Here is a 14,656-nt window from a genome sequence, read left to right as displayed (position 1 = left end):
AGACCTCTAATGGAAAAGTGACATGGAATCAAGCTGAAGCCCTTGCTCCTTCTAGGACAGCTGCGATCTCATCTCTGACACACCACTCAGATGCTCCTGAGTGGAAACTACCTTTTCTCAAGTTGAGTTGTAATGGCTAAATCCAGAGACGTGCTCCTGAGAGCAGTATAAGCCTCATCACAGGACACACATTCCATCAGAAAGACTATTACTCTTCTATGGGCTCAATTCCCACTTGTGTGTGTGTACCCAGATGACAGACCTTAAAACTGACTTCATAACATCCTCTGAAACAAGGCTCTTTGGGGATACAAATGAGGTGACTGCTTAGCTTTCAACTCAGTCTCTTCCTTCCCTCCGAAAAACCTGTAATAATAAATGCCTGCACCCTATTTGTAAGTCCCTGTCTCCTGCAGAGGTCTCTAGAGGACTCCCAATCTACAGTCTGCTTTGGCATCAACAAGCAGCCTCTCTCCCTGGAATGATGGGTTTGTTGAGAGAAATGGGCTCAGAGAAGCTCGTGAGCGTGAATACTGAGAACCTTTTCCCCAGAAATCTTTTATCCAAATGCACTTTAGGAAAAGTGGATGGCAGTTCAGATCTCTTCCTAAAGGAACGCAGAGCTCTCTATTACGATTTATCACCCATGGTTACTTTTTGATGGAGTTACCCATAATTATTCCTTTTAATTTTTTGCAGATGAAGAAGCTACTCCACTGAATAGTTTGCAGCTTCCCCCAAAAAGTGTGTGACTCAGCCCTAGGCAAGATTAGAGCATAAGCTCTGACCTCCAAGTCTTGTGCCTTATGCCAGATAGGACACCCTAAAGGAGCTAACAGTAAAAGGGTTTGAGCAGGTCAAAAAGTAGAACAAGCAGAAAACCAAATGGAGCCCAAAATTTTAAAAATCACAAGATTGCCACTTTTTTAAATCTCAAAACACTAGATTTAGTTTAAAGGTCTTCTTCTAGGATTACTTTTTTTTTTTTAATAAATGGCTTAAGTAAAATAATGAGTATTCTTAATGTATGGAGACATGAACAATAACAAAAAGACTATTGGAAACACAGAAAATAGTTCAAAATAAATCCCCAAGTACTTACACTTTAGAATACATACTGTCTTACTGAAATGTATGCCGTTCTAATATTATCTGAATAATGTGAGTAGGGGTAGACTAGAAAAAACAAGAATAGAAAGTATGGGTAGTGCCAGTTGGAGAATCAGCTATTCAAGTTTGTAGACAATTAGGGATCATGTGGTCCAGACTCTATATTATAGTGAAAGCATCCTGTGCCAGGGATCCATTCAAAGTCTCACTGCTAGCTGAGGATGGGGTGTCTGACTCAGGCTCAAATGACACAATACCTTTTATTTTTCTCTAGTCTGACCTTTTTAAAACCCTGGCAAACTAAAGACTAGGTCACTTGCCCAAAGTTACCAAGTTGTTCAAAGGTGGGAGGCTGGACTCCTACTCTAAGCCCTCTGACTTCAAAGCCTGTCTCTCAGTCCTACTTGTGTCAGCATCATACCCTGGAATAAGGACAGTATCACCTGTAATAGGATCAATGCCATAATTGCACAAGTAATATATGTGAAATTATTAACTTCTTAGTATAGTGCAGAGAATAGGTGCTTAATAAATGTTTAACCATTATTACCAGTAGTATTAGTATTAACCTCTACACTCTGCCACAACAGCAAAGAGCAAGTGAAAAATAAACCCAGCATCTAAACTGACCTGTTCTTCCATCTATACAAAAATCCAGGTTTGATCTGAGGAAGCTAGGGCTGAATTTCCTCAGGGGAGGCGCTTCAGTGGCCATTAGTAAGTGGCAATGTGGCAAGCATAGTCCCCATATAGGATAGCCACCTGGACAGCACCAAATATGGAAGTAGAGGCGTGTGGCTATGCCTGCGTGTGGCAGGAGGGTTATCACAGTGAGGGAGTTCAAGGGGGCAATGCACCCAAAGCAAAGGCAGAAGTATCCGAGGTGGCCAGGTCTACAGCAGAGCCCTGGGGGAACTGGGCATGCCAACAGGCAGGAGGGTACAGAATAAAACCAACACAGTTTTCTTAAAGATTATTTATTTATTTATTTATTTGAGAGAGAGAGAACACATGAGAGGGGATAGGGTCAGAGGACGAAGCAGACTCCCTGCCGAGCAGGGAGCCCGATGCGGGACTCGATCCAGGGACTCCAGGATCATGCCCTGAGCCGAAGGCAGTCGCTTAACCAACTGAGCCACCCAGGTGCCCACCAACACAGTTTTCTAATACAGGTCACCTACTTATTCCCCTGATGGACCCTATCCCCACACAAAAAATTATCCACGTTGTACAGGTAAATTCACAGAGAAGCAAGGTATCAAAGCCCAGGGAAGTTAAGTGATGTGCTGAACTTTGCACAAATGGAAAGAAAATTCACAGTCCTTGTCCTGTTTCGACCACATTCCTAGCCCACACCCTCTCTATCTCCCATTATGCTCCCCCTGAACCCACATTTCAGTCTGCCACCATTCCTCCACCCAAGGTGTACAGATGCTGGATAACCGAATCCACATTCCTTTATATGAATAGGAATAGTTCAGGTTAGCCAACCCATCTTCATCTCAGTGACAGGAGAATGATTTCTAATAAGATTTCATAATTTCTCATAAGATCCCAATCGTGAGATTCTTTTTCATCTCGACAATTTGGGTTTGCTCTGCCCCTGCGGACCTTGCAGGCCCCTGGGAGAGTAACCAAGCATCTCTGCCTTGTACCCCGACAGGTTGGGGAGCAGCACCTTCAGAAACATGCAGCGCCGGCACACGACACTGCGGGAAAAGGGCCGCCGCCAGGCCATCCGGGGTCCTGCCTACATGTTCAACGAGAAGGGCACCAGCCTGACACCCGAGGAGGAGCGCTTCCTGGACTCGGCCGAGTATGGCAACATCCCCGTGGTCAGGAAAATGCTGGAGGAGTCCAAGACCCTCAACTTCAACTGCGTGGACTACATGGGGCAAAACGCGCTGCAGCTGGCCGTGGGCAACGAGCACCTGGAGGTCACGGAGCTGCTGCTCAAGAAGGACAACCTGGCGCGGGTGGGGGATGCGCTGCTGCTGGCCATCAGCAAGGGCTACGTGCGCATCGTGGAGGCCATCCTCAACCACCCGGCCTTCGCCCAGGGCCAGCGCCTGACCCTCAGCCCGCTGGAGCAGGAGCTGCGCGACGATGACTTCTATGCCTACGACGAGGACGGCACGCGCTTCTCCCACGACGTCACGCCCATCATCCTGGCGGCGCACTGCCAGGAGTACGAGATCGTGCACATCCTCCTGCTCAAGGGCGCCCGCATCGAGCGGCCGCACGACTACTTCTGCAAGTGCAACGAGTGCACCGAGAAGCAGCGGAAGGACTCGTTCAGCCACTCGCGCTCCCGCATGAATGCCTACAAGGGACTGGCAAGCGCTGCCTACCTGTCTCTGTCCAGTGAAGACCCTGTCCTCACCGCGCTGGAGCTAAGCAACGAATTGGCCAGACTAGCCAACATTGAGACTGAATTCAAGGTAACTCTCCCACTCACCACTCTGCAGACAGATTGCCCAGAGGGCTCTTCCAGGTGTGTCCACTAGTCAAATGGGTTGTCTTCCGGTCTAACCCCGGGTGAGGGCCTTGGGGTCTCTCTGGCCCACGGGGAAGAAGGGGATGTCCTCAACCTTGCCAGATGTAGGCCTCAAGGAAAAGCAGCCCATGAGATGAAATATCTGAAACCACCTAAATGTGAACAAGAGGTGACTTAAGCACAAGTCTACATAGCAAAAGACAAGCAGCACACAGGCAGGATGATATTGCTCTGCCCCAGGGAGCTCAGGAGTGTCTAGGACACCTGTGGAGGTTTCCTAGACCAGGTCTGGCACTTCTTGATTGTCTCACCTGAATGGCTTTGATTTGTCTTGTCCAGCTCTTGATCCCATCCTGGACTGTGTGGATCCTAGGTTCAGTCTCCTATCCAATGCTAGAAAGTCTTGCCTGCAGTCTTTCTCAGTTTAGCAAGCTATTACTATTGTTCTGTCGAGGGGCTGAGGGAAAGGTATGTGGAAATGAAAATAAAACTGTCTCTGTGTAGTTGGGCTTCTTACCTCAGTAGATGGGCCCAGTGCAAAATCCTGTAATCCAGCCCCCTGAGAATACCTAAATGACCACACTAGCCCGGGAAACGGAGACCCATCTCCAAAGTCCACTAGTCAATAGTGGAGTGATCCTGTGCTTTTACGGTCAACGGACACTTCTCTTTGAGGGAGGTGTCTAAAAACAACCATTAATATGGGTACCATTATTATCCTCATTTTTGATGAGGGCACAGAGGTAAAGAGATATCATGTAGCTAGTAAGTAGCGAAACCACTGTTCTAATCTAGGCACTCAGAGCCCAGAGCCAGCTCTTAGCTATTCTGGGAAAACTGTTCATGCACTGGGCTTCTCAAGGTTCATTAGTCTTTATCTGAATGATGAAGGTATTGAATACCCCACTGCGGAAGGTACACCTGGAAGAGTAGAAACTACAACAGGCTCAGCATTTCTAACTTACTATTCAGTCAGAGCCTGTGATGCTTTGGAGCATTTAAAAAGGTGTCACATGCAAGGCCAACAATGGAGCTGGGAAAGGATGTTAACTGCAGGAGAAAAGTTCATTGTCCAAACAAGATGTCCCTGCAAGAGCTGCCCCTGTATGGGACACAATTAGGTGGCCAAAGATGGGTACCAATTCAGCCAAAGGAGGCCCCATGGACCATGGTGTTCAGAACTCAAAGAAGGAAACAGAATGGGGCTGGGCCTTGCTGAGCAGGAGGAACTGGATCAGTGGGAAGAGAGAGGTGGGCATTTGGAGGAGGCAAGTGAAAGTGAAGTCCAGAATGGCCCAGAGCAGGCAGGGGACTGCCAAGAAGCTGCATGGGCCTAGAACAAAGATTTCCTTTAGGGGCACACAGGAAGAATGCTGCAGAGATGGTTTGGGGTCAGATGTCAGAGGGTTCTGTGTGTCAGGCTGAACACTTTGGATGCTCCACTGAAATTTGTGATTAGGGGGCTAAAATGATGAAAGCTAGAGTCGTAGAAATTTACTTCACTGGTAGGTTAGCTGAATTAGAGGATTTGGAGTGTGAGGCACTGGGACCAAAGGGGAGACAATTTAGGTGTGCATGCATGAGACCATGGAAGCCTCTCTAAAGGAATGTATCACCCACAGCCACAGACTGAAGAGCCAGGCTCACAAAAAGCTGTGGGGCACTGCAGACTGTGAATAGATGAAGAATCTTATAAATAACTAATTTTAAGCCATCTGTTCCCCCATCTTGGACGCATCTACTGAAGTGGAAAAACTTCCTTAATCCTGCATTGTTCATAGCCTCATCTAAAAAAAAATTGATGGGTATAGATAAGGGGATTACCCAAAGAGGTCCCAAGGAATGTAGCTATTGCCTGTTCTTTCCTTGTTTCTGTACAAGAAACTCCATCAACCAGCAAGAAGGTCAATGAAGTCCCAAGGAAGGTGGGTGGAGCTGTGCTTCTTCCCTCAGCCTCAGACTGAATCTTCACAGGCCATGTAAATAAATGGCTAATCCAATTAATTTAGATATTTCTGGCCCAAGGCGGGGGCGGGGAGGGGGGGCAGGGGGGAGAAATTCCAGAAAAAAAAATTGGATTCAGTTTTCTGGTTAATTGCACAATAAATAAAACAATGCTAGACTAACATTTGGAATTACATCTGAGCCACTTGTTTCCTTTACTAAAATCACAAGTCTGGCATATTTTAGTATGTATAATATCTAAAACTGGAAGTTTGTGGAAAGCATGATATTTTGATTTAAAAAGTAAATTATGAAAATTAGAAACAATTAAGAGCACTACTAACATGATGACAAATGTGTTCTACAATTGCAATGCCTTACTCAAAATAAGAGCTAACATAAATACATTTGCTGGCTATTAACATCCCGCTAGTTACCTTTGTTTGAAATAACGTCTTTCACATTGTCGACAAGTGGCACATTATAAATTAACACAAGCGTTCCTTTAGAACTTTATTACTTATTCAACTATCCTTGTATGTGCATTCCTGATATTATAAATCTTCTCAGAGAAGAGATCAGCTTAGCCAAAGACAAGTCAATTTGTAAGAAAAGAATAAAGAGCAAGTGTGTGTTCTAAAATGCACTCTTTAAGTCTGTCCTGCTTTAAAGGGACTAGGCACGGCTGACTGTAGCCACGTGTATGTGGATGACCCAGTGACATCAGCTGTATAAAAAAGGTATCCAGTCCTGACTGGAGGTGTCATATGTCATCCTCCAGATCCTCTAAGACACTCGCTCTGGGAACGGCTGCTCCCGACTAGAAAAGCTCATGCAGGGAAACCTAGATTCAGTGGTCTAGTCTACTGTTTTTGAGTCACTGTAATTTATCACCAGAATAGAGTCTAGTCATTAACAAGATGTACAGCCAATGTCCAGGTCTCCAGTAAATTATGGCTAAAGTCAGATGCCTGCTAGCAAGCCAGTATTTTTGGTTTGGAAATTGTGCATCTCTTCAAGGATTTTTCTTATGCCTCTCTCATTTTGGGGGTCTAAAAAGATAGGAAAACTCAGTGTGGCCAGTGAGACCTTCTTAATGCCTTGACTGGTGCTCAGTAATCTAGTAAGCATTCCATAAGTTCTTGATGAAGGGAATGAAGGAAATCCTGAAAGCATAATCCTTCCAACTGAGGAAGCAAGTGATTATGTTTATCTATGATTTAAACTCTTCCTACACGTAAGAATCTAATAGAGCTATTTGATAGACACAGTGAGATGGGAAAGCTCTATAGAAGGTTACGAGGCGGTTACGGGGATCAAAAGAACACACATTAAATAACAGAAGACCAATCATATGCTGCATTGTATGGCGCCAGTGGCCACTAAACTCCTGGAGGGCACCACCCGCAAGTGACATTTTGGTTAACTGGCTTATCTATAGAGGAGGAGACAGAGGCAGAGAAAGGGAGTATCAGCATGGGGTGGGCTATTCAGAGGTGTTTCATCCTGATGGAGGCTCTCTCTGTATATAGAAAAATTAAGGTTGAGTTACAGTCTCTGCCACCAGGAACACAATAAGGTCTTTACATTTCTCTTGAATTAGTCTGGTTTTCTCCACTGATCAGCCTTCTGATAAAACTGCTGAGGATCCCCTTATTTTGCTGGTATCTTGCCAAACTCTAGGGCATCCTGTCTATGTGTGTTGCTTATCTACAGAGCTGTTGTTCCAAAAGGATTACAGGCGTTAATCTTTCTTCTAACTCAGAGTTACGCTAGCAGCAATACCGAGTGGGAGCAGGAAGAGGTGGAGAAGGAAAGGACAACAGAAAATCGGAAAATCGTGGAGTGAGATTTAGGGATTTGGAAGGAAAGAGAAAACAGAGCAGGGACTGGAGGTATCCCTCTTGCTCTCTCACCTTTTGCTTAAATTTAAAAGTACCCCCTGTTCCCAAGTCAAGGAGTTATGGAAGCCCAAGAAACACTTTACCTTAGTTACTGAACACTTGGTCATCGGAATAATAACAAATAACAACAAATCTACAACTAAGAAGACTTTTCGTGTTGACACAATATCAGCATGGAGGCTGCTGATTGTGCAATTGATTCTAATAAACCAGAGAGAAGAGTAGGGGGCAAGAAAGCTAAAGCTGTAGCTTCATCTTGCTTAAAGTGTTGATGACTTCACTGTATTCACAGGTATTATGAAAAAAGAGATAATGAATTATGTATCAATGTTTGTGTTGCCATTTTAAGACCCATAAAAAAAAAAAAAAGAAAAACCTCTCTGGGCCTAAAATACCACAGATTAAAAATGCAAATAGTGATAAATCAGACCAATTTGCCACCTGCTATGATCTCTACTGAGATCCCATTGTGGAAGGTAAAGATGTTGAGATGGCAGTTTGTAATCTGCTTGCAAACTTATCAAAATGCAAGAGGAAAGAGGAGGGGAGAAGAAGGAGTGTCTTTGTATTGTGGTAGGGAGAGCTCAAAGCACATAGGAACTCAGGCCATATGGAGCCAGGGAGCTAGGGAGCCAAAAAGCTTGAGTAAAGGCCCACCCTGGGCCTGAGGCAGTATTGGAAGGTTGAATAAGCGTGTTGCTCCCAGCATCCAGTAGAATCTGTGTTTTGCACCTGTTTCTCATGCTTTGAATATTTTTAGGATTTTCAAATTTTATAGACCAACACCCGGGGAAAATACATTTCCTTGAAGTTTGAAAGCCTGGCTGGTAGTATAAACAAATGCCTACTTAACATGCAAGAAATGACTTGAAAATTGTTTCTTTTACCATCGGGAAAATATTTTTTAAGCTGCGAAGTCTGCAGGTCTTAAAAGCAAGTTGTCGGGGGGTTTTTTGTTTTGTTTTGGTTTTGTTTTTTTCCTTAAGAGAACCTGGCAGAAAACTCCTCAAAGCACTCACTTATCTATCAATCCCCAGTATACCTTCAGGGATCTGACTGTGTGCCCCAAGCCCTCTGCTTGAGCATCTGATGAGACAGAACATAAGCAGAGAAGGATCAGATGTCAGGGGATGAGCTACCGTGGGATGCCCCCAACCTGAGCATGGGCAGGTATGGTGCAGTGAGAGCATATATACCAGTCAACAGGTCCACACTGAGGCCAGAATCACTGGCTTCCATGTCTGAGAGCAAGATCCAGGGACTGGCCTACCTCAGGAGAAGGGATAGACATTACCTCTGCCCATGCTAGCTCCATCTTTTTCTATTTTCCTACCTAAGCATCCAGAGGGCATTTCACGAGGGCATTCACTAATGAGTCAATATAGGAAATGAGCTAATTAACATACCCTTTAATGACAATTTTCATTGGGTCACAACTGATGCCTAAAGTTATGTGATTGTCTTCTTCTAGGGTTTATGCCAAGAATATGAGCCTCTAAAATACAGAAAGACAGTGTACATTGGGTGACAGGAATTCAGGTGGGATAAAGGAGGCCATTTGCTAGACGAGGACAAGGGCAGGAGACAGGCTCCAGTGAGTGCCCAGCGCAGCCGTGCTGCATTTCCTCAAGGCTGTAGAATGGAGAGCCAAGAGCTTGGCTCTGCAGACTGACGTGGCTTCCAGTCCCATCTCCTGGCAACCGTGCAATCTTGAGCATCTACTGGAAATTAGTTTTCTTATTTGGAAAACTGGGGTGTTAGAATTGTAACATGTCCACAATGGAATGCCTGTTATCCCTACCCAAACACTGGCTCTTACCCTAATCTCTATAATGAAAACAAAATTCATCTACTTGTTCAGATGCCTCATCCCAATGAACCTCCAGAAAGTCCTGGCACATATTAGGTACACAGTGAATATTAGCTCAGTAAAGAAATAAATGAGTCAGTGAGTGAATTAATGACAATGTCCTCACAGGGAGCTGGTGAGGATTATATTCCTCATCTAATTTTATATTCCTCATCTAATCTAATCCTCACCAGCACCCTGATTAGATGAAGAATATGAAACTCTTGACAGAGAACTTGACCCAGAATAAGTACATAATTCTCCCCCAGAGAGCTCATGTGGGAATGAGCCTGCTAGATTTTCAACACCACAATGTTCCCTCCAATGAACACAACTTAAGTTTCAGCACCTCCTCTACTCAGTCTTCCTGATTTCTGCTAGGCTTCCCTACCCCCTGTCCCCACCCCTTGAAGATCTTTCTAGAATTAGAAAAACTATAGGCTGTACATGCGAGCTCCATGGTTAAAAAAAAAGGCCAAGGGAATAGTTCCAGTTGGAAAGGCGCAGACCACTGAGAATGCTTAAGTCTGGAGTGTTGCTAAAACACTGCTGTGAAAAGAAATGGTGCGGGCAGGAAAGACAGAGGAGCAGAGGAGGAAGGAACTGGGCAGGCAGAGCTCCTGACAAATACAGAGACTATTTTTTGAAAAATATCTCCATGGAAAAGATTCATCACTACGCACAAAAAAACGGGGGAGAAATCATTTCCTCTACAAGTGCAACTATCAGTGTGAAGTATCAGAGATATGGAGACATTGGAGATAGTTCTAGAGAATATCAGTCAATGAGTAGCAGCACAAATTACCTCAAATGGAAATGATGGAAATGAAGGACTTTTCTCTGAAAAAAAAGTTACAATGCTATATAAATTAATCATCATAGGGTATCATTAATCAAGGACACTGCACACCCCATCAACATGCAGGTATGTACTTTACTAGCAGCAAACTCACAGATTAAATGTGGAAAATATGTGTCAGGGGGACAGGATGGGAGTATGGTCTGGAGACCCAGAGAATATCACAACTGGGTGGACCCTACTTACAGAGCTATCTGAAAATCTGGCATCCTTGCAACAAACACTCATTAAGCCTCTAGTATGAGCAGGGCTCTAGGCTGGTGCTGGGATGAAATGATGAACAAGATTAAACAAGGTTCCCGCCCTGAGGACCTGATTGTCCAGGAGAGGGGACAGGAATTATTCAAACAATCATGCAAATAAATGGGGTTTTACAAACCATGCTGAGTGCTAAGCAGTAAAATAGTGGTTTTAAAAAGTTGACTTAGTGGGACAGCTGACCCTACGTGTATGTGCGTGTGTTTGTGTGTTCTATGTGTTTTAAAGATTTCTCTAAGGAAGGGCACCTGGGTGGCTCAGCCGGTTAAGTGACCGCCTTCGGCTCAGGTCATGATCTCAGGGTCCTGGGATGGAGCCCTGAGTCTGGCTCCCTGCTCGGTGGGGAGCCTGCTTCTCCCTCTCCCCCTCCCTCCTCCTCCCCCTGCACACGCACACTCGCGTGTCTCTCAAATAAGTAAATAAAATCTTAAAAAACAAAAAAGATTTCTCCAAGGAGACAATGTTCAAATGAAACCTGAGGGTACGGGAGAGATAAGGAGCCAGCAGGGAATGGGAAGGATGGTGCTAGGCATAAAAAGTGCACATGAAATATTCAGCGCAGACAGGGGAAAGAGGCGCGTGTAAAGAACTGTGAGGAGCGCCACAGCACAGGGAGTGGCAGGCAGGGGTGCAGGGGATAAGGGCACCGAAGCATGCCACCTCGGCCAGGGCCTTCCCACAGAAAAAGCTGGACTTCATTTCCGAGTAAATGAAGAGCCCTCAGAAGGTCTCAGTAGATGAGTGAGTGACTCCCGTGTGCAGTCTGGAAATATCCACTGCACCGGCGGGAGAAAGTGGACTGGAGGGGACAAGACGTGAAGGAGTTGGACAGCGGCTATAGGAAGAGGGGTCCTCCCAGGAGAGAGGTGAGCGGCACCCCAGTGCAGAAGAACCAGCAGAGCTCTACCTGCAGGTGGCTCAGCACAGCTGGAGCGGTCGCACGGTCAAAAAAGGGGCCCAGCTCCCGGCTATTTCCAGGACAGCTTGCTTGTCTGGGAGCTGTGGGGACCCTGCTTCTTCGGTCTCTGGGGCCTCTCAGTGCTGCCCGGTGGAGCTCCAGCAGCGGAGAGACACAGAGGAGGAGGCAGAAAAGAGCCAGCTCCTTCTCTCCTCCGCTGAGGAAGCCCTGTGGAATAGCAGAGGGGCGGGAGAGTAGTGAGGATTCCAGTGATGAACCCTGGTCCCGGCAAGTAGAGAAGGGTGTGGCCCTGGCCAAACTGTTCATTGCTCGCTCAGACGTACTGCAAAGTGGGTTCAGCAGTGATATCCCCAGAATAGAAAGAATCCCACTGGATTTTAATCTTTTCCAGTGCATCTTCCAGATTCTGAGGGTATCTTTCTCTGCTGGCCGCAGTGACCAAGTAAACAAACATTTTATTAGAGGAAAATGACTAAATCCTATCTCATCTTTTTTTTTTTTTTTCAACTGGAGCTCATTTTAGCATCAATAAAGGTATGAAGTCGACCTCTTCCTCCGAGGTTTTGGTGTTGAGAATACCAGAGCAGGAGGAGACTGGGGACAGGCGAGGCTTTTCTGGGCACTGAAAATCCTCCTGGTGAAGCCCTGGTTGAGTATAGCGGGATAGATTAGCCTTGGCACTCCTGTAATGAAGTATCACAAACGTGATGACTTAACACACAGAACGTATGCTCTCACAGTGCTGGAGGCCAGAAGTCCCAAATCAAGATGTTAGCAGGGCTCTGCTTTCTCAGAAGGCTCTAGGGTAAGATCCTTCCTTTCCTCTTTCTAGTTTCCCTGGAGACCCTTGGCTTGTAGACACATCACTTGTATCTCTGCCTCTGTTGTCAAATAGTGATCATCTGTGTGTTTCTGCCTCTTATCCTATTCTTTGGAGGACATTCTTCTGAGGATCAGTCATTTTAGATTAAGGGCCCACTCTACTCCAATAGGACTTCATCTTAACTACTTATACTTGCAACACCCTCTTTCCAAACAAGGCCCGGTTCCAGGGACGATGTTAATTTGGGGAGACACCGTTCAACCCAATACAGTGAGGTAGAGCACCAAGCTGAGATGAACTGGGAAAGACTGAGACCAGGAATCCAAACAAACCCTCAGAGCAGGGCAGGAGAGAAGGCCAGAGGTCAGCTATTCTGGGAAGCCAAACACAGCCCTAAAACTAGGAGGTCAGTCTGGAAGAAAAGGGAGAGATTACTGATGCTCCCTATTGACCAAGGCACAAGCTGAGCCAGCGATATTGCAGTTCTGTAAGTGTGTGTATGCGTGGTGTTTGGGGGAAGTGGGAGGTTGCTGACAGAAGCAATGGGGGAAACTCGGTATTGGGGCACTGCCCCTCTCAAAGACATTTTCAAGGGTTGGGTTTGGGAATAATGAAAATAAAACACACTGATTATAGAATTTTTAGAAAATATAGAAAAGTAGCAGGAACCAAAATGTCAGCCTTAATTCCCACCATCTAAGAATAATTCATATTTTGGTATGTTTTCTCCTAATGCTCCCCTATAGCCAGGTACAAAAAATTTGAATAAAACTATGACTCAGATGGTGAGACGTTATCATCATATTTTCATTTCCCATCATACTTTATCCTCATTCCCGTGCTCCCCCACCCCCAAGAAAGCCCCCACTTCAGTGTATTTAATGTATTCATATATAATGTATTTCATATATTTATGTTAATTATGACCATATGTGGTATTCATTCAAGAACTATTTCTTTTGCACCTATCATGTGCAAAGTTCTAAAGGTTGGGAACATTTAGAGACCATCAAAACCCTATAATCTCTGTCCTCTTCGAGCTTAGATTCCAATGGAAAAATATACTACTGAGTGTTTGTAAGTTACATAAAAGCGATTGTGGTACAAAATTATGACCTTTCGTACTCTTTCACTCGACACCATGTTCTTTTATGGTCTCTCCATGTCACTCTATGTGAGCCTCCTTCATTGCTTCTGTCTGCTGCCCAGTACTGCGTTCTGTCCATCTGCAGCCTTTCACTTTCTCATTCCCAGAGTGATGGGCACCTACATTGCTCTAACTTGTCGCCACCAATGATGCTGCAAAACACATCCCTGTACCCGCCTGCAGTCCTGTTTAAGCGCTCATATTACAAGCCCAGGAAGGAACACCCACGATTAATTTCACTCGGCCTGGCTGCCTGCCCCCCAGAAGGCCTGCCCCTGGGGGCTGTGCTTTGCCAATACTTCTAGGTATTATCCTGCCTTCTCATGTTTGCTGGTATGAAAAATATAGTTATTTTAATTTGCATCTCTCTACCTGCTAAGGAGGCTGAGTCTTTTTTTTCCTATATTGTGTAGCCATGTGGGTCTCTCCCTTCTGTGAACTGCCTCTTCCTGTCATTCCTTCACCCATTTTTTAACAGGATTTCTGTTCGGAGTATTTTTAAATTTTCTTTCAGGAGTTCCTCATCTATTCTAAATATTAGGCCCTTGTCTATTTCAGACATTGCAAACATTTTCTCCCAGGCTATCACTCATCTGTTACATTTGTCTATGACACCCTGTTTTGAAGAGAAACACTTATTTTTGAAATGATTTGTGTATTTAGTCTTATTAAAAAACCCTTCCCCACCAAGGTCACAAGGACATTCTCCTACATTGCATCTCTTTTTTCTTCTATTACTTTCATGCGTCCACCATTCACATTTAGGTCTTGAGTCCAACTGGAGTTTGTTTTTGTGTGTAGGGTGAGTTTGCATCACATTTTTGCCTTTCTCCACACGGTGAGCTAGTTTCCCATCATCTGTTCAGGAATCGGACTTTTGCCCAGTGATCTGTGATGCCACCCCGATCACATACCAATTCCCAAATACACATGTTTCCGCTTCTGGACCTTCTGTCCCACTCCAGTGTCCTCTCTGCCCGTTCTTCTACCCATTCCTCCACAATTTCATTCCTAAGACTTTGTTTTATGACCCATTACCTGATATGAGAGCCACTGATGTTTTTCTCTGCATAGATTTGTTTTGTGCAATGGTGACAAGACTGTATAAACAATTTGGAATCCTGGTTTTCTTACTGAATATTGTAACTTTGGCATTGCCCCCATGTAATGTCAACACTTTATAAATAACATTTCCTGGAAATTTTTAGTGTCCTGTGTTGGGAATAAAACTTTTCCTCTACTGTGTTAGGTTGTACAGGTCAGGGCCTGTGAATTAACTAACAAAAGACAGATTAATAGGAGAAAAGATATAGTTTATTCATATGCATGTAGAAGTGCAGAAAAGA

At 44.9% G+C, this 14,656-nt stretch overlaps 1 protein-coding gene across 1 annotated transcript in view; it reads left to right on the top strand.

Moving 5' to 3' along the window:
- The first annotated feature begins 1,888 nt into the window (after positions 1-1,888).
- The window catches only part of TRPC7 (transient receptor potential cation channel subfamily C member 7), a 140,229-nt gene continuing 127,461 nt past the window's right edge, over positions 1,889-14,656 (top strand). Inside the window, exons 1-2 of the mRNA XM_035015043.1 lie at positions 1,889-2,049; positions 2,750-3,551. Of these exons, the coding sequence (XP_034870934.1) occupies positions 1,889-2,049; positions 2,750-3,551 (963 nt within the window). The remainder of the gene's footprint in view (positions 2,050-2,749; positions 3,552-14,656) is intronic.

The sequence above is a fragment of the Mirounga leonina genome, unplaced genomic scaffold (genome assembly GCF_011800145.1).
Source record: "Mirounga leonina isolate KUSES-001 unplaced genomic scaffold, KU_Mleo_1.0 Mir_168, whole genome shotgun sequence".
Taxonomy (NCBI): Eukaryota; Metazoa; Chordata; class Mammalia; order Carnivora; family Phocidae; genus Mirounga; species Mirounga leonina.
Note: the sequence above shows the minus strand (reverse complement) of the source record. Positions and strands in the feature narration are given on the sequence as shown.